General features: G+C 35.7%; 1 protein-coding gene across 1 annotated transcript in view; it reads right to left on the bottom strand.

Moving 5' to 3' along the window:
- Positions 1-25,970, bottom strand: part of ARHGAP20 (Rho GTPase activating protein 20) — a 112,333-nt gene that overhangs the window by 70,606 nt on the left and 15,757 nt on the right. Inside the window, exon 2 of the mRNA XM_058545254.1 lies at positions 22,202-22,284. Within this exon, the coding sequence (XP_058401237.1) occupies positions 22,202-22,284 (83 nt within the window). The remainder of the gene's footprint in view (positions 1-22,201; positions 22,285-25,970) is intronic.

Raw genomic sequence — 25,970 nt, 5'->3', positions numbered from 1 at the left:
AATGCAAATATAGTGAAACACGGATATATTGTTCAGCAGTGACTCCATTTCTGTACTGAGGACTAAGATTTGTCCCATGCCTACAACATTCAAAACTCAGGCTGTTGTTATCTATTGTTTGTTTGTTTTTGTCTTGATCTACCAGTGCCTATAGTCACTCTCCCCAGATGTTTAGTAATCCTGAAGAGACCTGGAAATTGCCCTACTAGTGTTGCTAAGGATTAACTCTATTACCTGAATCTTGTTCCGTGGGTCCGTGAGCTATGCTACCTGGCTATGGCTTAAGCACTTCTGAGAATAAGATTTCACCTAGAGAATGCCCTAGGATTTTCAAATTTTAGCTTTTATCTGAATCACATATAGAACTTGTTAAAACACAAAATGCTGGGCTCTAGTCCTGGAAGTTTTTATTCATATGGGGTAGGGCCGTATAATCGGTATTTCTAACATATTCTCAAGGGATGCTGATGCTCCTGGTCCCAGAAGCACACTCTGAGGACCACTCCCCTCAGAGGTTTTTGTACCTCTTAGGTACAAAAGAGTGGTGTACCTTCTAGTTAGCTGATGCGTGTGTTAGAAGAGACCACTGTCACTGGCTTAAGACAGAACTGTGAGAATGAGAGACAAGTGAATAAATAACAACAGGGTAAGGCAGGGGCTGAAAGGAAAGAGGGATGAATTGTTCTTCAATCAGTTTTTGAAAGGGGTTGAATCCCGAGGCTTAAAGTGGCAGTAGGTGGAAAGTGCTGGCAGGTCAGCATGTTTTCATATTATTTTCATTAGATCCCAAGAACATAGGGCCAATTTATCCAAGCCCATCAACAGTAGCTCTATTCTATTTCCTACACCAAGGTGGAGTGGATATTCTCAGGAACACAATCTCTAAGGACAATTATCCTGATCTTTCCCTAAAGGTCCTTCCTGTCAGAACTAAAAGAGGTTACCCACATTTCTAGATGCCTATTTTCAATGTCTTACAAAACAAGCAAGCACTTTTGTTATTCTCTTTATGAATGTCCTGTGCTTGATCACGTTGGCCTCTTTTTCATCCACCCTCTTATTTTTAAGGCCAGATATGAGAGAAAAATTGAGGCTAGAGTAGGGACAGTGAAAACCTGGGTCCTAGCCCTGGCCTGAGTTCTAACACTCCCATGCTGTGTAGCCTTAGGCATTCAATCTCTCACTCTTAGTCTCCTTATTCATAAAATAAAAAGACCGGTGGAAAGATCTATATGATTATTTTAGAAAAGTCTTTCCAATTCTAAAACTCCACGATTTCTAAGATTCCACATTTCCTTAGTAGTATGAAAAAAGGAATATTTATATCTGAAATGAAGAGAGACAATAATGGAACTTTAAATTCTACTTGAATTTGTAACTACCTTTTAAAGTTGCATAGTTCAATACAGTAGTGTCTAGCCACAGATAGAATATTTTCATTATCGTAAAAAATACTATTAATACAAAAAATATAAAATAGTATTTTTTGGTTACTTAGGTCTAAGTAGGCAACTTTTTATGATTAGAGGTCTAACCATAAAGAGTAAATGATTCTTTTTCCTTTTCCACTGAGGAACGTTTCTTTCCTCTTCCCTCCATTCCCTCACCCCCACCAATAAAAACTCTGGTATCATTCAAATATTTGCCTTAATCTTAACTCTATATTATAGTTGTAACCACAACTATGTATCAGATATACGTAACTTTATGGAAAAATTCTATTTCTAGAATAGAAAATGATTTTTGCCAAGAAATGAATTCTTGAGTAGTACAATAGCCTCTAGAAATCTTTACCATAGTACTGCTTCTCATCTGCCTAGAATAGTGTAGCTATGATTCTACTTTTAAGCTAGGGAATTCTGCCTATAATGCATGTAGTTGAAGCACAGATATCAACCTCACTAGCTCACCCCTTGTATTCCTGGGTTCCTACCTGTATTCTCAAGAGACCTCTTTTTAATACTGTACGTAAAGTTCTATGTATAACTTCTCCTATTCTTTCTATAAGGAGTACTGTCAATAACATGGGTTCTGGAGTCAGATATATCTGAATTGAAATACTAGCTTTGGGGGGCCGGCCTTGTGGCTTAGTGGTTAAGTGCGCGCACTCCGCTACTGGCAGCCTGAGTTTGGATCCTAGGCGCGCACCGATGCACCGCTTGTCCGGCCATGCTGAGGTGGCGTCCCACATACAGCAACTAGAAGGATGTACAACTATGACATACAACTATGTACTGGGGCCTTGGGGAGAAAAAGGGAAAAAAAAGGAGGAGGATTGGCAATAGATATTAGCTCAGGGCCAGTCTTCCTCAGCAAAAAAAAAAAAAAAAAGAGGAGGATTGGCATGGATGTTACCTCAGGGCTGATCTTCCTTAAAAAAAAAAAACAGAATGTATCAAAAAAAAATAAATAAATACTGGCTTTGTCATTACTAGTTGTGTACCTTAACATTTAAACTCTAGGAGACTAAAATTTTCTTACCTATAAATGGGGATAATTAAGAGTACCTATCTCATAGCACCATGGAAGTCAAATGAGGAAATGTATTTAAAAGCACTTAGCAGATAACAAATGCACAAAAAAGTTAGCTACTCATTTTAAAGATCACATGAAATTCAAATTCTTGCCCAAATAACAAAATATCTGCTAAGTGTCCAAGTATCAACTCACAGATTACTCTCCAGTTGCAAAGGGAAAAAACAACTTTACAAAGGATATCAGATCACCTCAGCCAAGTATGACAACCTGACATTATATCCCTCCTGAAGTGAGGTAATATAAAATATAGTGTATCATCTATGGAACATTCTTGCACATAATGATTACTTGAATATAATCAAGCAGTTAGACACAACTTCCAGTTTACAAGAAATATGGGACAAATAAAGGAACAAATTAAATGACAACACAAAGAAACCAGACAAATCCAAAATGTGGGCTGTAGTGGCCAGCCTCTAAGTTGGCGCGCCATGATATCTGCCTATATTGGTATTCGTACTCTTATGTTCCCTTCCACACTATATTAGTGTTGGTCCTTATGACCAAGAGAATATGGCAGAAGTGACAGTATGTCACTTCCAAGAATAGGTTATAAAAATTACTCTTAGCTTTCATCTTGGTCAATCTGTGTGTGTGTGTGTGTGTGTGTGTGTGTGTTTCCCTTGGATTGCTTACTCTGGGGGAAGTTAGCTGCCATGCTGTTAGCAACCTTATGGAGAGACCCACTTGGTAAAAGATTGCGGCCTCCTGCCAACAGCCACGTGCGTGTTATTGGTAGTGGATGCTTTAGCATCAATCAAGCCATCAGATGACTGCACTGCCAGCTGACGTCTTGATTGCAACCTGATGAGAGATTCTGAGCCAGACCCACCCAGCTAAATTGCTTCTAGATTTCTCATTCTCAGAAACTATGTGAAATAACAAATGTTTGTTGTTTTAATTTCTAAGTTTGGGATAATCTGTTACACAGAAATAGACAACTAACATGTTGGCTCTTCTACAGACAAATCTATAATTTAGGACTAGTCTCTTCAAAAAGTTAATGAATAAGGATTTTAAAAAAAGTTGCAGGGACTGTCCTATATTACAAGAGACTAAAGAGACATGAAAACCAAATGCAATTGTGAGCCTTGATTTAAATTCTGTTTTAAAAAATGATAGCTATTAAAAAAATGTAGGGACTATTAGGACAATTTCAATATAAACATCCATTAGATAATATTAAGGAAATTTTAATTTTCTTAAGTGTGATAATGGTTTTGTTGTATAGAAGAATGCTCTATTTTTAGAAATTTTATGCTGAAATATTTTGATGAAAGCACTATGTCTGCAATTTAATTTCAAATGGTTCAGAAAAAAATATAGCTGTAGTGATACCTAGATGAATATAGATGAAAGAAATAGGGCAAATGTCAACAATTATAGACAAGATATAGGTATTGGATATATGAGTATTCATGGTACTTGTTTATAAACTTTTGTTTATGTTTAAAATTTTGCCTAATTAAAATGTTAGAAAACAACTGAATGTCCCTCCCAAAATTAAAGTTTTCTCTAATTGTCATTAGATTAAAAAATATTTCAGCCCAGTGAGAAGTAAGTCCAGATTTCTGTACTACGGATTGTTGATATTCAGTTCAGAAATTTGCACAATTACAAAACAAATGTATCAGAGCACCATTGTTGAAGCAGTAGTTCCACTTAAAAGTTATCCTATCTGTCCAATGTTTGCTGGAGGTTAAAAAATATAAAGTTGGTACTGATTTCTTCATCTTTTCCTGTTTTCATCTTATTTTCCTTTTCATAAAAAGCAGACAATTACTAAATCCAAGAGGAATTAGTCCATCTCTGTATCCAGGTGCACAAACATAACCATAAGCTCATTTTTATATAATAAATGAAGAACTTATGTGTTTATCCAAAACACAGGGGAGGAAAAAAAAAAACACAGTGAGGGAAAAAAACAGCAGGAGGACAAGGAATACGCATCCAGAAGTCAACTGAAAAAAGTCCTTTAAAACCAATGAGTTCATTTGCAAGTTTAGTAAAATTTTACTACTTATTATAACACTGATATGAAAATATTATCTGGGTGTAAGTTCTCAGTTTAAGAAAAATTTTCAGTGACACTCTCATCATTAACACATCCAAATTATACTTTTAAAAAACTGACACAGTTGAAACAATAATTTAGAATTTATTTCTATGTAAAGAACATTTTATATATTTCTACATCACACTGATGGATTTTTGTTTTTATGTCATGCATTTCTGATTGTTTTCAAAGCAAAGTAAATATTTTTTATTTAGTTTAGATTTATTTAGTATAACATATAATTTAAAATATAAGTTTTGCTTCACACCAACAGAAATTTAAATTAAAACCATCCTGATACGTCATATCAACATACTTTGTTAGTGAGTCTGTGGCGGAAATAGAACTCTTCCACATCAGCGGTGAGAATGGAAATGGCAGAACCTTTACAAAGGGAAAAGATGGCAATATCTAGCAAAATTATATACAGCAATCCAAATTCTAAGTAGAAGTTTTTCACTGAAGGATCATTTATAGCAAAAGAATGAAAACAAAGCAATGAATCATTCATCAGTAAGGGACTGGCTGAATAAACCATGGTATATATAAGCAATGGATTATCAGGAAGCTTTAGAAAGAGAAGGAAAATATCTCTATATACTAGTATAAGTGATCATACAGATATATTGTTATGTAAAAAGAGTGGGGTGAAAAGCAAATAGTATATTACTTAAGAAAGAGGATAAATATATATATATATTCATCTCTGCTTATATAAAAAATTGATTTTTGAAGTTACCGATGGCAAAGGAAAAAAAAAACAAGGTTAAAGAGACAGAAATAGAAACTAAACCTCTTTGAATATAATTTGTTTTAATAGATTCAACTTGTACTATATAAATATTTACATAATTATAAAATTTTATAGTTTTTATTTATACAATAAAATTTTATAAAACTATAAAAATAAAATTAAAACAAATTAGCCCAAATAGCCACATAGAGAAAAGCTGTTCCAAGTGACTTTAAAAAACAGTAATATGAACGTACATCACTACTGGGATATGCCAGAAAGATAAATAATTGCTTAAAATAACCAAACTATTTTCAGTATCATATTGGTGGTGGTAGTGTTGATAATGTTATTCTGAAACTGTGGTGTATATATTGTAAGGTAATGTGAATAATTATATAATATTCTAATTCCTACATTCTCAGAGTCATTGAGAGTGGTATTCTCAGCATGAAAAAAAGGAAACAAGAATATAATATAGACTAGGTTACATAAAACACCTGTAGTCCTGAATCTGAATTACAAATCAATTTATATTCAATTATCACATATTTTGTCTCTAAAGAAGATATATTCTTCTTATGATATCCACTGAAAAGACCTAGAAGTGAGGACCAACCTAACGGCAATCAATGCCCATAATGCTCAGATTATAGTCTTGGAGAAATACCTGATTTCCAGTCTAAGGCAGGAAACGCACAAGATGAACCAAGAACATCTTGTCATATTAAAATCACATTTTTAAACAACCCATATATCAATGAAGAAATTGAAAGAAAAATTGGAAAGTGTTTTTAACTGAAAAGGAAAACACTACATATCAGAATTCATGGAATGCCACTGAAGTGGCCCTTAGAGAGAAATTAATGCTATTCAATGCCTATATTAGAAAAGAAGAAAGATCTGAAAACAACTACCTCAACTTCCACCTTAAGAAACTTAAGAAAAACAATAGTAAATTAAACCCAAACAAGCAGAAGAAAAGTAATAATCAAGATCAAAGTGGAAATCACTGAAATAGAAAACAGAAAAGCAATGGAAAAATTAACGAAACCAAAACCTGGTTCCTTGAGAATATTGATAAAAGTTGTTAAACCTTTGCTAGATGGATCAAGAATAAAAGAGAAAAGTCACTAATATTACTACAGTATAATATACTCATATTAGAATTACTAATATTAGAAATTTGAGAGAAAAATCTGTACAGATTCTACAGATGTTAACAGGATAATAATGGAATATTATAAAGAATTATATGGCTATAAATTTGACAAATTAGATGAAATGGAAAAATCCTTGAACTACATACTCTATCACAGTATACTCAAAAAGAAATAACCTGAATAGTCCTATTAAAGAATTTGAATATGTAGTTGAAGCCTTCCCACATAACAAACAAACAAACAAAACTCCAGGCTCAGACAGCTACCAAACATTTAAGAAAGAAATAATACTAATCTGACACAAATTCTTCCAGAAAACTGAAGGGGAGAAATTTCCCAACTCATCCATAGAGGCTAGCATTACCCTGAGACCAGAGCCAGACAAAGACATTACAAGAAAAGAAAACTATGGACCAACATCTCTCAGGAACACACACACAAAAATTCTAAAAATACTCTTCAGCACACTGAATTCAACAATATATGAAAAGGATAATATGCCATGACCAAGTGGGGTTTATCTCAAGAATGCAGAGTCGCTTTAACATTCCAAATTGAATCAATATAATTCACATATTAACAAATTAAAAACAAAAAAAATCATATGATCATATCAATAGATGGTGAAAAAGCATTTGACAAAATTCAACACTCATTCATGACAAAAAGTCAACAATCTAGGAATAGAAGTGATTCCCTCTTTCCTCTTAATATGAGGAATAAGACAAAGATGTTCACCATCACCAGTTCTTCTCTTCAACACTGTAGTGCAGGTTTTGGCCAGAGAAAACAGGCACGAAAAGGAAATAAATGGCATTTAGTTTGGAAGGAAGAAGTAAAACTATCCTTGTTCACAGACAACATGATAGTCTATGTACAGAGTTCAATAGAACCAACAAAAAATCTCCTAAAACTAATAAGTGAATTTAGCAAGGTTGCAGGATAGATAATGTACAATGTAAAAAAATCAGTCGTATTTCTACACACAAGCAACAAACACTTGAAAAAAGAAATAAAAAATACTGTTTACAAATAGCATTAAAATATGAAAAACTTAGGGGTAAATATGATGAAATATGTAAAATACCAGTACACTGAAAACTATAAAACACTGGTGATAGATATTAAATAAGACCTAAATAAACGGAGAAATATATCTTGTTCATGTCTTGGAAGACTCAATATTGTTAAGATATCAATTCTACTCTAATTGAACTACAGATTCAGTGCAATACCAATCAAAATCCTAGTAGGTAATTTGCAGAAATCATACAGAGTATGCTTTCCAATTACAATAGAATTACATTAGGAATCAATAACAGAAAGACATCAGGAAAGTCCTGAAATATCTGGAAATTAAACAAGACAAAACAATAACCGTGGGCATCAGAAGAAATCACATGGAATTACAAAACATTTTGAACTAAACGAGAACGAAAACAACATATCCAAATTTGTGGTATGCAGCTGTAAAGCAGTGCTTGGAAAAAATTTCTCATTTTATAAAAGATGAAAGGTTTAAAATCAATAATCCACATTTCCACTTTAAGAAGTTAGGAAAAGAAAAAGAAAAAAATATGAAACAACCATTTCAGACACTGGACAACAGGAGTGCAGAACAGTGATTCTTAAGAGAAGGGAAACAAATTAGATAAGCCCTAAGATAGTCCCAGATTGATGCCTAGAGAGAAATTCCACTCCACAGTGGAGGGAAGAGGAAGCCAAAGACAGCTCAGCTTGAGGGGAGACAGCTGAGAATTCTAGGAGGCCAGAGTGGCTAGAATTCACAAAACAGGGTACCAATGAGGAAAAATCTGCCTAGGGACAGAGCTCCGAGATTTGCAAAGGGTTCCACTCAAGTTTTCATCTGAGAACCGATCAATGCATGTGTAGGAGGAAACGACCTGAGGCTGGGGAAATAATCACCAGAAAAAAAGAGGTAGAACAATACCCTGAACTCACAGGGGTGGAAATTGTTCATGTTCCCAACAGCAAAAGTGGAGAAACCTCACTAATATAACGAGCATTGAGTGAAAGAGGATATGATTGTTTATGCAGAAAATCCTAATGAATCTACCAAAAAATGCTACTAGAACTAGAAATCGAGAATTTAATAAAGTTGCTGATTACAATCATCTAAATAAATATATATATATTTTCTATATACTAGAAATAAATAATTGGAAGTTGAAATTTAAAAACTGTACCACTCAATAGCACGAAACAATATAGGGATATAGGATAAATCTGACAGAATATGTGCAAGACACTGAAAACTATAAAATATCGTTGATAGAAATAAAAGCAGACTGAAATAAATGTTAAGAGATACCGTGTCCATGGATGGGAAGACTCAACATTGCTAAAATATCGATTTTACCCACATTGATATCAATGAAATTCAACCATCATTAAAATCGCAGCTACATTCTTACAGAAATTGTCAAGCTGATTAAAAAATTTACATGACAGCTTATAGGACCTAATACCAAAACAATTTTGAAAAATAAGAACAAAGCTGAAGCATTGGCACAACCTGATTTAAAAACATATTCTAAAGCCACAGTAATCCAGACAGTGTAATACTAGAATGAAGAACAGAAGAGAGTCCAGAAGCAGACACAAATTTACAGAGCCAAATGATTATTTGACAAAGGTGCAAAGGCAATTAAGTGGGGAAGGATAATCTTTTCAAAAACTGTGCTGGAACAACTGGATGGCTATATACAATAAAAATGTACATCAACGTGATCTCACATGATATACAAAAATTAATTCAAAATGAATCATAGCCCTAAATGTAAAATCTGAAACTATAAAAATTTTAAAATAATACATAGAAGGAAATTTTGACCTTGGGTCTAGAAAAAAAAATCTTTTAATAGAACACAGAATGCACAAAAATGTAAAAGAAAAAAATGATAAATTTCATCAAAATTTAAAACTTGGCTCTTTAAAATACATTGTTATTAGAATGAAGAGGGAAGCTACATAGTAGGAGAAAATATTCACAAAACATATGCTCAACAAGGGACTTATATCTAGAACTGCTCTGCAAACAGAATTTTCTGAGATTAAGGAAATATTTTATATCTGCACTGTCCAACAGATATTCACTATTCACATGTGACTAAATGAGCACTTGAAATGCGGCTAGTGTGACTAGGGAACTGAATTTATAGTATTTAATTTTAATTCATTTAAATTGCCTTTGGTTAGTGACTGCCATACTCGGCAGCACAAATCTGTAATTTATAAAGAATACTTAAAACTCGACAATGAGACAAACAACCCAATAAAAAACGAATAGGAGATTTGAATTGATACTTTACCAAAGATGATATATGGATGCCAAACAAGCTCACGAAAAAAACGCATAACTTCATCAGTAGTCAAAGAAATACAAATGAAAACCACAAAAAGATATGGTACACATATAAGAGTGGCTAAAATTTTAAAAAACTGACGATACTAAATGTTGGTGAAGATGTGGAGCAATAGGAACTTTCACACACTGCTAGTGGGAATATAAAATGGTATAACCACTTTGGAAAACAATTTGGCAGTTTCTTAATACATCTGCCATACAACCCAGCCATTCTACTTCTTGGTACTTAATGGAGAAATAAAAAGGAAATAAAAGCACACACAAATACTTGTACATAAATGTGCAAAGCACCTTTACTTTTAATCACAAAACTGGAAAAGTCCCTACCAGCAGGTGAAAAGAATAAACAAATTGTATACTCACACAGTGCAATGCTACTCAGAAATAAAAAGTAACATGGTATTTATATAAAATTCTCAGAAATGCAAACTGACCTATAGTGACATTAAGTAGGTCATTGATTGCCTGAGGACAGGCTGGTAGGGGAGCAGGAAAAAATAGATTACAAAGGCACAAGTGGAAACTTTTGTAGGTTATGGAAATGTTCATTATCTTGATTGTAGTGATGGTTTCATGGGTGCATAATATGTCAAAACTTAAACTGCACACTTCGACTATGGGTACTTTATTGTACATAATTATACTCCAATAAATCTTAAAAAAAATCAATGAAATAGCAAGTGAACACACAATAAAGAAATGCAACAAAATCAAAAGCTGGTTCTTTGAAAAGAAACATAAAATTGATGTACCTCTAGCTAGACTGATCTTAAAAAAAAAGAATTTGGAAATTACTAATATCAAGAATGAAAGAAGGAATATCATTACAGTTCTTACAGACATTAAAAACATAATAAAAGAATATTATGCATAACTTTGTGGCAATTAAATTGACCACCAACTTAACGGACCTGGGGTAAAATGGACACATTCCTTGAAATAAACAGATTACCAAAATTGACTCAAGAAGGAATAGAATACCCAAATAGAAAGACAAATAACCCAACTAAAAATGTTCTAAGTTTTAAACAGAATATTCTGAAAAAAGATACACAAATGGCAAACAAACATATGAACAGATGCTCAACATCATAAGGGAAATGCAAATTAAAACCATGAAGAGCCATCTCTACACACTCATTAAGATGGCTATAGTCAAAAAGATGGAAAATAACAAGGGTTGGTAAGGATGTGAAGAAATTAGAACCCTCAGATACTGCTGGTGGGAATGTGGAATGGTGCAGATGCCTTGGAAAATAGTTTAGCAGTTCCTCAAAAAGCTAAACATAGAGTTATCATATGACCTGACAACTCCACTCCTAGGTATATATTCCAGAGAAATGAAACATATATCCACTCAAAAACTTGTACATGAATGTTCACAGCAACATTACTCTTAATAGATAAAAGGTGGAAATAACCCAAATGACCATCAATGATGAGCGAATAAACAAAATGTGGTATATCTATCCATATAATGGAATATTATTTGACAATTAAAAGTAATAAAGTATTGATACAAGCTACAACATGGATGAACCTTGAAAACATGCTAAGTGAAAGAAGCCAGTCACATAGTGCATGACTGCATTTATATGAAATGTCCAGAAGAGGCAAAGCTATAGAGACAGAAAAGAGATCCGTGGCTGCTTAGAGCTGGAGATAGGGGAAGAAAGGACATGACAGAGAACGAGGAATGACAGCTAATGGCTACAGGGTTTCTTTTAGGAGGGGATGAAAATGCTTTAAGATTGTGGTGATGGCAGCACAACTCTGTGAATATACTGAAAACTACTGAATTGTATATTTTAAATGGGTGAATTATATGGTATGAACTGTATCTCAATAAAGCTTAAAGAAAGAAAGAATGAATGTCATCTGGCCCCTTTTCCAACAAATTAAATGATCTGAGGAATGAGCATTTTCACTTATAAATGGGAACAGTATCTGTTTCCATCTTTCCACCTCTAGCTGTAAGAATACATCAAAGGTACCCAGGAGAAACATTCTAGAAAGCTAGTTTCATAACTTGAAGATGACTGTATTGGTTATCTACTGCTGCATAACTAATTACCCCAAAACACAGTAGCTTAAAACAACAAACATTTATTTCCTCACACAGTTTCTAAGGGTCAGGAACCAGGGAATGGCTTAGCTGGGTGGGTCTGACTTAGGTCTCTTAAGAGGTTATAGGCAAGCTGGGGCTACAATCTCTGAAGACTTGAGTAGGGTTGGAAGATCCACTTCCAAGCTCACTCATGTGGCTTTTGGTTGAAGGCTTCAGTTCCTTCCCTTACAAGCCTCTCCAAAGAGCTGCTCAGGACATGGCTTCCTCCAGTGCAAGTGATCAGACACACAAAGAGAGTGTGAGAGCAAGTGAGACAGAAACTCAGTCTTTCATAACCTAATCTCGGAAGTGACATTTTTGCCATAGCCTATTGATTACACACAGATCAATTCTGATACAGTGTGGGAGGGGATTAGACAAGGTTGTGAATACCAGGAGGTAGGAACCATTGGGGCCATTATGGAGGCTGGCTACCAAAGTGACATTATGACAATAAATAGACCAAAGATCCCACATAAGCAAATGCTTGACCTCTCCACTGCAAGGCGATAAAGGGGGTACTTATTCCTCAGTAGTGTGACACACTCTTGGAGATGTTTTAAGAGTTGTAATAAAAGAGTTTGCTAGGACTGTTCATACCATTTTCCATTCTCCCTGTGACAGAGTTACAGTTAGCATAAAGAAACACAAAACTGTAGAGTCGGGGCTGGTGGAGGAAGTACGTAAAGGATTTTGTCAATTTCACTCTCCACCTCCTCCCTACCATTGACAGTTGGGGAAAGAGTCCTAGTTGCAGAAAGGCTAGATGACTCTATCATTCAGTGATAGAGCAGGGAGGAGAATCCATTTTCTGTGTCTTCTCATTACACCAGGAGCTATGCATCAGAGAACCAACGGCAGTGACTCATAATACAGATGACGTGTTAAACACATAAGCATTAAATCAATATACATTAAACAGCTGGTCACTCCAGAATTTACATTTCTCTGTGTGGTTTCCGGACACTGGCTGTGTAACTTTCTCAGGCAGCAGTGGACTCTTCCCCCTCTTTCTACTCCAACTGAGAGTTGACCTACTTGGCCAGGGGAAGAAAAGAATCACTCATTCAGCTCAGCTAATATTTATAGAATATCTGTTCTATACCCAACACTGAACATGTAGATTTGAAGAGTAGAAAACACATCCCTTCACTCAAAAAGCAGATAGTCAAGTTGAGAAGACAAGACTTAAACCTGAAACACTAAGAAAATTAGACATCACGTGACAGGGCAGCACAAGGATTATTTTTAATAATTTTATTTAACGAAAGCTTAAATAACTTACAATGTGCCAGATACATCATACTATTAACTCTTTCAATCTCCTATGAGGTTATCCTCATTTTACAGATGAGGAAAGCGAAGCCTGAAGAGGTTAAGGAACTTGTCAAAGTTCTCATGCCTGGTAAGAAGAAGGGCCAGATTCAAACCCAGGTAGATTGGCTCCTGAGGCTGTACTTTCTTTCTTTTTTTTGTGAGGAAGATTAGCCCTGAGCTAACATCTGTTGGCAATCCTCCTCTTTTTGCTGAGGAAGATTGGCCCTGGGCTAACATCCATGCCCATCTTCCTCTACTTTATACTGGACGCTGCCACAGCACGACTTGATAAGCGGTGCGTTGGTCCGCACCCGGGATCCGAACCTGTGACGCCCGGGGCCACCGAAGCTGAGCTTGCGAACTTAACTGGTACGTCACTGGGCCGCCCCCTGGAGTCTGTACTTGCTTAACCACCATAATATGAAGGTTCTTAATAACAGTAACAATTCTTCTTCTTCCTTCATATGTCCTTTTCTCAGGGTTCTGAAGGAAAGTCAATCATGAAATTCCAAAGCTCCTCTGAGCAATCCTAGCTTTCAAGCTGTACAGGGGAAGGGAGTATCTAACCCAACATAGTCAAGATGTCTTAGGACAGTGTGCTAACCCTGTGGAGAGGGGTGATGAAGGATGAATACACATTCACTAGTGAGTGCCAAAATTAAAGATAAAATTGAATCAATTAGCAATTAGCAAATTAGGCTATAGTTGGAACGAGGAAATTAAATGGATATACTGTTCTGCAAGTGCAAAAATAAATTATTTTGACCCTGTCAAAGCCCACTAGAATGTGGAGAGACTTAATATAATCTAAAGATTTCCTCCCAGGATCTTACGTAGGAAAAAAGAACAACCGGAACAGATGTATTTGATCATTTTTAGAGAATATGAAAAGTAGGCTGAAAAGAATAAAGTGATATGTGGGCCTGGGAAGACTTTTCCTTAACAAAGCAACTAATTCCATTTTGGTAAAAATTTGCCAACTTTGCCACCTTATAAAGCAATTGCTGTCTCTTTCCTTTACATCTGAATTTTACAACTTTGGAAAATGCTCCTCGCAAGGAAAGAAGGCAATTTGCAGACTGCTGGCAATCTTCATGTATTAAATTTCTACTTTGTGTTTTTCTCATCACATACTTTGAATCATCCATGAGCCTCTCAATTAAAACCTCAGAACACACTGTCCAAAACTGTAGGAATAGGCCTTATGGAGAGCCCACTGGCATGTAATGCAAGGTAGCACAATGAAGAGTGTTTGGCACAGGTTTTTTTTTTTTCTAAAATAACATGTCAGTAACGTTTATTGTGATTTTGAAAATGTTTTAAAGATTTTTTTAAAATTCCTCTAAAATTCAAAATTTTATTTAAAAGTCTTGTACCAAGAAACTGTATGTACCTAGGTACAGAAGGTTTAGAGAATTCCAAATGAAAGTCTAGTAACTTCTCTTTCAAATTGACTTTTCCTTTAAATTTTATCAGACTGTTACCACAACTATCTTAGCATCACAGCATGAGAGTGGTCTTTATGAGGTCACTCAGTTCATTCCAATTACCACATCTGGAAAGTTCACACCAAATTATCATAGGTAGAGGTGGTTTTTCATTCTGTTATGAATGTGCCTTTGACCACAACCCTTAGCAAACTGCTCCAGGATATAAATGTACTCTTTGCATTTGAAAGTGTAGTAAGTTATCAGCCACTTTAGACTGATATTAAATTATGATGCTAACATAGAGAAAAAAAGAAATGGAATGATGAGGAATTTGTAGAACACAATGGCAGACAGTTTGAGTAGGACAATGTTAGCATGAGTGTGTGTGTGTGTGTGTGTGTGTGTGTGGTCATGCATAACAGGAGTGAACTGACCAAAAGGAAGTAGAAGCCAGTTAGCAAACAGCTGCTTTCCTAGTTCTCCAAAGCCGCCTGATTTGGCCCTCTCTCCCTCGCATCCTTACCCCAAACCAGCCAATACTATATGTGTCTAACCTTGATTCATAGCTTTGGCATATATGAATCTCCTAGAACCTCTTCATCTCAAGTGGCCGAGCAAACCAGGTCAATCCTCCATGTCTCAAGCCTTTATTTCCCAGAATCATTCTAGGCATACTTCGAACTTCTGTCTAGGGGGACTGCAAGAATTGTCAGGGTCTACCAAGAATAAATTCAAAATGTTCTGAGCTAATCTTGCTTCAGGCCAGACCTAGAAATATAATCGTTTTGCTAAAATGAATTTAATGAATTTAATATTAGAATGTAGTTGGATTCTAGACTGCGTCTTTCATCTTTTTTATTTCCTATCTGCTATGGTCCTCAAAGAGTCTCTCCACCAGGATAACATGTATTTCTATTTCTGTTGTTACTACTGCTACTACTAGCGGTAATAATAAATAAATAGCCTTCACACATATAGCACTGATTATGTGCTAGAGACTACGTTAAGAACTTTACATATAAGACCCATTTAGTCTTCCTTACAACCTAATGAGGTAGGTTTTGTTATTATTCCTGGTTTAAAGACTTATCCAAGATCATACAGCTCATAAGGGGCAGTATCAGGAATCAAACCTGGCAATTTGGCTCCAGAATCTATGCTGGATATTAGACACAATATCATACTCCTTTTGTTTGTGTAATGCCAAGGCTATTCTATCAAGACCAGAGACCTGGGTTTCTAGTCCCATCTCTGATGCTATAATCAACTGTGTGACCTAGGGCAAGCCTTTGACTCCATTCCACCATACAATGAGCCAGGCTCAATGATTTGCTTCTATGCTGCAATGATAAAGTAGGTGCTTTGCATTAACAAAGTTGACTGCTGGATGAGTCAGGAGGTTTAAAGCTTGAAAATGAAATATATCTAAGGGAAAGAAAGAGGCAACCAATAATAACTAAGTCAATCTTCTAAGCATTTTCACATTTTATATTCTATGACACAAGCATTAGATTCATATTTTACAGAGGAAAACACTGAGACTCAGAGATTAGGTAATTTATCCAAGGTCAAACAGGAAATCAGGATGGAGAGCCAGCATTTGAATTCGGCCACAGACCAAGTGCTTTCTGCCGTACCACAATGCTTCCCTAGCATTGCCTTTCTCTCCTCTTAAGAGCAGTAAGCAGAGATTTACAAGGTAATATATATAAAGTACCCAGCACAAAGTCTTGCAAACAGCGTACACATAATACGTTAATTTGGAGGTGAGGACGGAGACAGACAGGTGAATAACAACTTAAAGAGGCTAATAGATTGTAACAAAACAATCTGTGTATATTTTTGTGTAACTTCTACAAGGCGGGCTGAATACCATATCAAAACAAGTAAATAAAATTCCCAGAAGGAAAGAAAGTTTGCATGACTTGAATTTATCCCTAAGTAAACAATGAAGAAATACCACAAGAATGCCAATATATGTGGTATTTCTAGACCACATACATGAATTCTTGTGGTATTTTGCTGCATGAAATAACTTCCTAACAATAACTCAGAGTCATTTTGTTAAAAGGAATCTCCCTTTTTCCCTAGCCAGAAATTCACAAATAACACCAACGAACAAGGAAAGTCTTTTATGTATTGGCTACTTAAAGGAGGGCAGGAAAGTCAGAAAGTACCGTGCTAACTTATTGAATTCCTATTTTGGTTGGGAAATGGAGTCACTTGCTCATTCACTAAGTCATCCAACAAATAATAATTGAACACCAGGTAGGTACAAGGCATTATTTTATTAATAAATGGCAGGGACATTAAAGGGTGTCATGTTTGACATAAACAGTGATGCCAGTGCAGTGGGATGAGTGTTGGACTGAAAGATACACAAAGTGCTATAGGAACATGAATGTTAGAGGGTTAGAGGAGTTCCTGAAGGAGGTGACAATTGAGCCAGTGCTAGAGAGTACAGTGTATAGGAAACTGCAAGCAATTAAGAATGATTAGAATTCAGAATATGTGCAGTAAAGTCTTTTTATTTGTTGAATTTCAACAAATCATAATTATACAGCCCTAGAACTAGTAGAAAGGTTTTAACAGATAATAAGTTCAACACTCTCCTTTTACTTTTAAGGAAACTAAGCCCTCTAAAATAGGTGACCAGGGGCCGCCCCGTGGCTTAGCAGTTAAGTGTGCGCGCTCCGCTGCTGGCGCCCCGGGTTCGGATCCTGGGCACACACCGACGCAAAGCTTGTCAGACTATGCTGTGGCAGCATCCCATATAAAGTGGAGGAAGATGGGCATGGATGTTAGCTCAGGGCTGATCTTCCTCACAAAAAATAAATAAGTAAATAAAATAAAATAGGTGACCAGACTCTTACCAGGAGGATGACTATTACATGATATGAGGTCATCCTTAAACACAGAACTGAACACTATTGTGCTTGAGTAAGAACAGCAGAGTGCAGCCATAATATAATTACTTAGAGAAATCACCTCCAGCTGATCTGAATGGTGTTCACACACAAAAAAATATTAAACTCTCTAAACTGCCTCTCCTCATGTACTCTATGGGCTGGTAAAAGAACATTGGAGATAAAACTATGTTTAACAACACATAAACCTAGTTAACTCACCAGTTAACCCAGCTCTTTCCTCCTCTCTTAAACCTAGCTCTTGTTCATTAAATTCAGTGAAAATTCAGCAACAGCTGTTAAATGAAAGGATTCTTTGAACTTTCCAATGGATGTTTGCTAAACTTTGGACAGAAGCTTTATCATCTACAAGTCATTAATTACTAAGTAACACCTTAACTAGGGGACAACAGTAGAAATAGTAAGGTCCTACTGCAAAGCCAAAATCAACTATCAGTGTAATTCAAGAAATATGAAATGCTATAGTGATTCTGTATTTAATTCAAGAAATATGCAATGCTAATAAATAAAACACTCTATTTCTTTGCTGTCTCCACCCACACTGTACACGAATCTTTTACAGGTTAGTTCTCATGATATTACATTTAAAGAGATAGTAAAGATTCTTTTTAGGTACTAGAATTTTGCTGTATAAAGTTCTACTTGAAACAGGTGTGCTATCAGCTTGGACTTCAGAACTTTTCATGCTTCCTGGGTGTAAGTGATAGAAAAGCACAATTCTAATTATGAAAATTTGAGTTATTTTTAACAAGTTTGGAAAAAGAAGTGATTCACTTTATAAAACAATTCACTACAGGATTTCTTTAAATAGCAAGTTCATTAATAATTAATAAAAATTTGATTTATATAACCTTTCAGGAACATACATTATATAAAGATGGACAAAATTTAAAGACTCTCTTGAATGGTTGTTATAATAGGATTTGATCTCTAATTTTTAAAAAATGTGCAAGACGAAAATGGAAAGAACTAATACATCAATGTTAAAGTAGGAATTTAAACAGTAGGGAAAGCAAATAAAAATTCTAATCACATTTGCATAGACAAAGGTTTAGAAGAACATACAAATGATTAATAGTGGTTACCCCTGGGGATGAAGTGGGGACTTTTTGTTTTATAACGTCCACATTGTTTGTTTTATAAGAAATACGTACTATAATTCTGTACTTTTTTTTTTTTTTGTGAGGAAGATCAGCCCTGAGCTAACATCCGTGCTAATCCTACTCTTTTTGCTGAGGAAGACCGGCTCTGAGCTAACATCTATTGCCAATCCTCCTCCTTTTTTTTCCCCCCAAAGCCCCAGTAGATAGTTGTATGTCATAGTTGCACATCCTTCTAGTTGCTGTATGTGGGACACGGCCTCAGCATGGCCGGAGAAGCGGTGTGTTGGTGCACACCCGGGATCCGAACCCCGGGCCACCAGTAGCGGAGCCCGTGCACTTAACCACTAAGCCACGGGGCCGGCCCTGTACTTTCTTAAAATTCTGTTTCATTATTCGTTTTTTAAAATTGTTATTTTTCATTGCCATAGTGGTTTTCCACCAAGAGTGTATCACAATCAAAAATGAAGAGTTTTTCAAAAAACGCAGATGCCTGGATCCCACCGGAGAATACTGACTTAGAAAGGCTTGGAAACCACCAGACTAAATGACCTTTCGGTTCTTTCCAATCCTGAGATGATATTACTCACAAATATTCTGTACACATTCAACACCCAATAGCTTTTTTTTGGGTACATATTAACCACCCAACACTACACAGAATAAAAGTATTATTTCTGTAAGATAGATGAAGGTCCTGTTTCCCCAGTACTATACACTCAGAGTCCTGATCTAGAGAAAATCATAGGAAATAAACTGACATTAAAACATATACAATTTAAACTTAAATAAACTTTTGCTGTGGTTATTTTGACATAAAACCTATATGTCACTATTTCTGAGGCAGGAATTTGGGGAACTGGCTCTAATGTAAGCACCAATTATTGCAGAGGTGATGGGGAGGCAGAAGTGAGAAGGGACATGGTTGAGTACTATCATATTAGTTTTCTAACTCAAAACAATCCCAGTAAGTCAGATAAGTGTGAGCATTTTCCCTAACCTGACACTTCATCTACATCAGTTGTCTTCAATCCTATCAGACCCAATGCCCCTTTGTTACATAAAAGTCTATGCATATTCATTTACTTCAATTCCTCTTTTTCTATCCTAAAATAAAATTCAGATATTTAACAGATTTTCAAAACTGTCAATAAAATACCCTAAAAGTAATATAAAGGAAAATGAAATAAATAAATTATGTATTTCAATATGTATATGCTCAGGCATGACTAGACCAAAAGACAACGAATTAGTTGGATGCTTATATCTACTTATAATTAATATATTTAAATTCAAGTGAAGGAGGATGGTAAGAAACCATTCCATGCAACAAGTACAGGAAAATGAAGTAAAGCCAAACGATTTTCTGAAATAGTTCCAAACAATACAAAGTACAATTATCTCTTGATACACAAAGTAGCTGCATTTCTGGAAAAAAATTTATATATAAAATAGAGTTAGGTTACAGGCATAGATAATTATATACAGTGTTTTTTTCTCCCCCTTCACAAATAATGCCATACATTGGACATTCAAAAACTGTGCAGGAACCACACAATTCTTTGTTATGTAGCATGCCCGTTGCATTACATGATGTCTAGCATCTCTGGCCACTGCCCACTAAACCACTGAGACAAACGCAAATGCTCCACAAAATTCTAAAATGCCCCCTAGAGGTCAGTACTATCTTGCTGAGAACCACTGGTCTATATAAACTTTCGGTATCTACATGTATACTGTTATAGATCCTTGCCCTGGATTAGGGGGTAGGTGGGTCACTATTGATCCCTGCTTCTCCGATATAAGGGCTACTTTTAATTGAAAAGCCTAGCACACATCCATTCCAGAAGCTTCCAACAAGAAATTTTACCTAAAACTGTTTATCTGTTTTAAAAAAAGTAGATAATCAAGCTATATTTTTTTGTGTGAGAAAGACTGGTGCTGAGCTAATATCTGTTGCCCATCTTCCTCTTTTCTGCTTGAAGATGGTCCCTGAGCTAATACCTGTGCCAATCTTCCTCTACTTTGTATATGGGATGCTGCCACAGCACAGCTTGACGAGCAGCGTGTAGGTCCACGCCTGGGATCCAAACCCTTGAACCCCAGGCCGCCGAAAAAGAGAGAATGAACTTAACCACTATGCCACCAAGCCAGCCCCAATAAAGCTATTTTTACATATATAGTAGAATTAAAGACAGCTGTACTGAGAATTCTGCCTCCTCTCTCTACCTCCACTAAAAAATACTTTCTCCTGAGTTTCTAGGTAATAAAGGTCAAACTGTAAAGATATAACCATTCTCTTTTATCCAAATAAAATAATCCAAAAGTCATTTTTATATGGCACTGAAATGTATTAATATATTATTTATTTAGCAGAAGAATTTCTTCCTAATTAAATTCTGATTAGGCATCTGTTAAAAGTAATTTACATTTCCTGGTCAACCCAATGACTAAAACATATGTCTTTTAGGGGCCAGCTGGAGAGCTGCCTGAGTCTGAGAACTTGTTGAGTACTAAGAAGAGAGGGACGTAAGTATTTTGAAAGTTTCACTAATTGGGATTTAGCTATATAATTATTTTTGTCACTGAAAACAATGTCCTGCCTTCATATAGATTTTATGTTAAACGAGCACATCATTCATAGAAATATCAGACATACTCTTACTTTAAGTAAAGGCGATAAGGACTTCACTTTATGTAAAAGGATTCACAGATTAGAGGAAAAGCATTAGAGGATTCGTTTGAATATAAAAACCCTTCTGAGTTAAAATGACATTTGAAAATTTGTGAATAAATTAATGATTGACTAGCCACTCAATTTCTACACTTTATGAAAGACTTTCTTAAAATGTCCATTGAAATAGTATTTAGACTCAACAGGTGAAATGGTCATTTCAATAGATATTTAGCCTGTTTTTCCACTTCAGATTTCACTAATTAATTCACTAATTTTAACCAATAATGCCTAAAAGAAATCAACAGTCCATTTCTTAATAATCTTAATCTCGTTATCTTTCTTCATATCTAAAATCAGTAAAAACTTGCCTTAAACCGATGCACAGGCATCACCTTAAGATAAAAAAAATAAGCAAAGGTTTATGCATAACCAAACATGTATGGTCGTTAAAATTACTCATCTTTTAGTATCTGACTTCCAATTGTTTCTATAAATAAACTTTAACAATATGTGGAATTTGCATGTGTATCTACTATGTGGTGTGAGATATCAGTTTTGAATCAGTTTTAAACCAACTGATTACAGGTACCACTCTAAAGGCTTTATGATTCACATAAAGAATAGGCCTTATTAAATAACCTCAGACCACAACTCATATTTTCTATTGTTAAACAGAGAATTCTGGTGCTGATAAGAAACAAACAAACAACTCCACACATAAAAAAACACCAATACCAAATGTGTAATAGAAAGCTTTTCACTTACTTGGCACTAGGCCGTTTTTGTAGGGCTTTATCCAGGATAAGAGACGGAGCACTCCTCCTCCTTTCTGCTAGTGTTTTCATTTTCTGTTGAGAAAAAAAAATCAAAATGAAGACCACATGGCTTGTAAAGTAAGTAAAGGCTGATTTTTGATCCAATTCAGCAGGTTTTGTGTTGCCTATCCCTGCCTACCAAGGAGTTTGCAATCTCATTATGGAGATAAAACAACATCTAAACTAGGAGAGTAAGTGTCAAAAAGTGGTATAAGCAATAAGTACTTTTTATGCTCAGAGAATAAGGAGGTTAAATGTTGACCAGAGTATTTGGGAAAAGCATCATCATAACCATTATCATCAGTTGCAGCTGACAGATACATTGCTTATTACGTGCCAGGCCCTATGCTAAAGGCAGGACTGGATTATCTCATGTATACTCCAAAATGTCATCAGAGTAGCTTCTACTATCTCTATTTCATAGGCAGGGTAGGCCCCACACTGGGCTTCAAGAAAAGACAGGATCTGAAGAAATCTAGTAAAGGGAGGAAAAGAAAAAAACAATTAAAGCAAAAGATGCAGACCAGATTCTTACACATTTAATAGAGCTTTAAATTTAAATATTTACACATTCGGGAATCCCTTCTTCCAAACAGATTTTTTTTGCTGTAACTTAAAAAAAAAATAAGAACTTTCTTTTTCTTTTTTAAATGGTATATAAATATAGGATTAACTGGATAATTCAGGTACTCTGTTTCAGAGGACCTAAAATCTGTGGTAAATGAGGTTTTATTTAATTTGAATTATCCAGATGATTACTCTCTAAATGCAATCTTTTATATTTAACACCTGTAGCCAGAGTCAGAGGGCCTGCCACTGGCTATGGATGAGTAAAATTAACAATATAGTGACAAACAGCCTTGAGTGACGTTCAGGCTGTATCAACAAAGCCATTTTTCTGCTCTACTCTCTCACTCTATCCTGGCCAGAGGTCTCACTCACTGCCTGCGGGCCTAGGCCAGCCGTGCTTGGGAACTGGATGCTGCTCTAATAGGAACCACATAAAACTAACTGGCTCAGCGTCAGTGCTCATCACATGATTCATAAAGAACTGCTTCTTAGCTAGTAAAATCAAACCTAGATCCTAGCGTAGGAACAGAGAAGAATCATCCAGTGAGAAGCGGATGGTGGGCTTCTTTGGCACAATTCTTATCCCCCAAATTCACCATGCCCCAGGGATCGCTCCCCAATGATTGTTGTCACCTGTGCTATGGTCTCAGTGTTGCTGCTCCACCCATCAATCTTTTGGCTCACACGTGGAAACTATATGCCCAGATCTCCGTGGCATAGCTCAGACAGCAACTGAAGCCATTATATAAAACATTAATAAAGGATAGGGAACAAATGGGTAAGAAATATAGAATATCATACTTCTCAGTCAGGAATTATTAACCAAGAATCAGTTTCAGGGCGGGTTAAATTGTCTAAAAGTTTTTTTACATGATATGTATTTGGTGCCTTCGTTCTAGAGAGAAAGCCCAGTTTTCATCAGATTCCCAGAAAAGTCTGTAATCTCTCCCAACCCCAGTGATTTTGATAACCTATTTTATATATTACAGCTTGTCAGCCTCGTCCCACTGTTTCCATTAGTCGCACCTCTTGGGAAAGTAACTCTCAGAAATCTAACATTCTGAGGCTAGTGTGACCTCAGAGGTCTCAGGGAGCAGGGAAGTCTGGGAGATAAGTGTTTGTATTGCAAGGTCCAGCGGCCCATCCCCATGTGAAGAGTGTCAATAACTGGAAGATTGGACTGATTTTACTAAAAAAGGTGACAGTTTGTTCATGTGCAGATTTTCTGCAAGGTTCTATTTCACCTTCAGGTCAGGGCTTGATTCCTACCCCATATCCTGACCGACGTTATTCAGGATTTATTTACTATGCTTTGAAATTTGACATGTGCCCAAATCGTTTAAGCTTTACCTGGGCCCCTTACTCTCTGTCTGTTTTGACCTTGAGGGTCTGCTTAGCCTACCTTAGCAGGGGCCACGTTCCTGGGCCTATCTCAGCAGTGTTACTTCTGCTGCCCCTAACCCTCTGACACCATTGTCAGCAGATCCAAGCTCCTAAACTAGATCTTCATTAATATATGATTTCTAATACTGAGCTCCTTGGCTTTCAGGTTTACAAAGAATTTGGAAAGGGTTCAAAAGACAGACATAAAAATGATTTAAAATGTTTATATGGTGACTGAAAAACAATAATGTAGAACTAAAATTTCACAATGTTATAAACTATTATGAGATCAATAAAAAAATGATTTAAAATGTGGAGAAAAGAAAGAGCCTATGAGAAAAGTTAAAATGATCTAAAATTCTTCATTTGGAAACAATAATAATCTCCAAATTAATGCAGAGTTATAATATGGAGGATAGTAAGTGTCTTCCAAGGAAAATAAGGCAAAAAGAAACAAGGCTCAACCTTACACTGAGAATTCAGGTTGACCTTGGGTAGTGATTCTTTGAGAAATCTACAAGAGCTGTGAACTAAATTGTTCACATAATTTCAAGGGGTTCAGAAACCCACACAACATGGATTCCTTAGGGAATCATGGACCCAGAATTTGAAACCTTCTGATATAAGGAAATCTTTCTGAGAGTGACGGTTGTTAAACGTGACAATGGATAATCAAAGATGAGTGACAAATTTTCTCCTGTAAAGGTGCTTTTAAAGTAGGAGTTTTTCATGGGGACCTGATGTAGACGACCATTTGTACACACAGTAATTAGACTGTGTCTTCTTAGTTATAAAATTGTCAGAGGTATGATGAATTAAATGCACAGCGTATCCACTTCATCTAGTGGACTCACATTCAAGAGAATGCAAAGTACAGGCAGAATAGTATTTTTATTTGAGGTCCTAGTGTTTGTACCGAGACTGTACCACAAATGAGATAGGCGACCCAGGGCAATTCAGTCACTTCTTTGGGCCTCCATTTTCTTATCTAGAAAATGAGAAAATTTGGACTACACACTCTCTTAGGTCCCTTCTATTTCTGATATTCTCATGGTAAGTGTCCGCCAAAGATTCACCTGGATATGCAAGAAAATAAACATTACATACACCAGGCATTTAGGATTCACAAGATTCATGTCTCTTGTAAAAAATAAAAGGTCTTAAAGTAGCCAATATAATGGGGCTTAATAAACAGATTTAGGTATTAATTCATTCAAAATACACAGATCTCCTTCTTTTGCTCAAAAGTGTAGCAAAACAAAGGACCAATGGTGACTTCAAAACAAATTCACTTATCTATGTAAGAATCTGTTCTCAGGCAACAAAGACTTGGATTTTCTTGTTGTTTATAACAACTGTGTGAAATACAATACGTGGAAATAGAATGAGACTATTGATCCTTTACAAATGTATAACAGCACAAACTTGTCAGGACAGGTTGAGGCTATGCTTATACCAGCACCAACAAATTTCACAGTTGTGCAGCGACAGGGAAAACTATGATTCTGTGCATCACAGGAAGCAGGTAGGTTTAAAACAGTGTATGTTTTCTTTGCTACCTTAAAAATCATAATCCACAGTGCTTGATGAATATCCAAGTGCTTGATGCTAATATCTAGATGATCTGAGAAATATCGGATGCCATTCTGAAACTGAATATTTTTAAAAAGGTAGTCATTTTTTCTAAATTGATAAGCTACACATAGGCCAAAAAATCAGTTGCATTAATCTTTCAGGAATGATTTTCTTGATATTGTATCATTTAC

This window comes from Diceros bicornis, chromosome 7 (genome assembly GCF_020826845.1).
Source record: "Diceros bicornis minor isolate mBicDic1 chromosome 7, mDicBic1.mat.cur, whole genome shotgun sequence".
Taxonomy (NCBI): Eukaryota; Metazoa; Chordata; class Mammalia; order Perissodactyla; family Rhinocerotidae; genus Diceros; species Diceros bicornis.
This window is presented reverse-complemented; position numbering and strand designations above follow the sequence as displayed.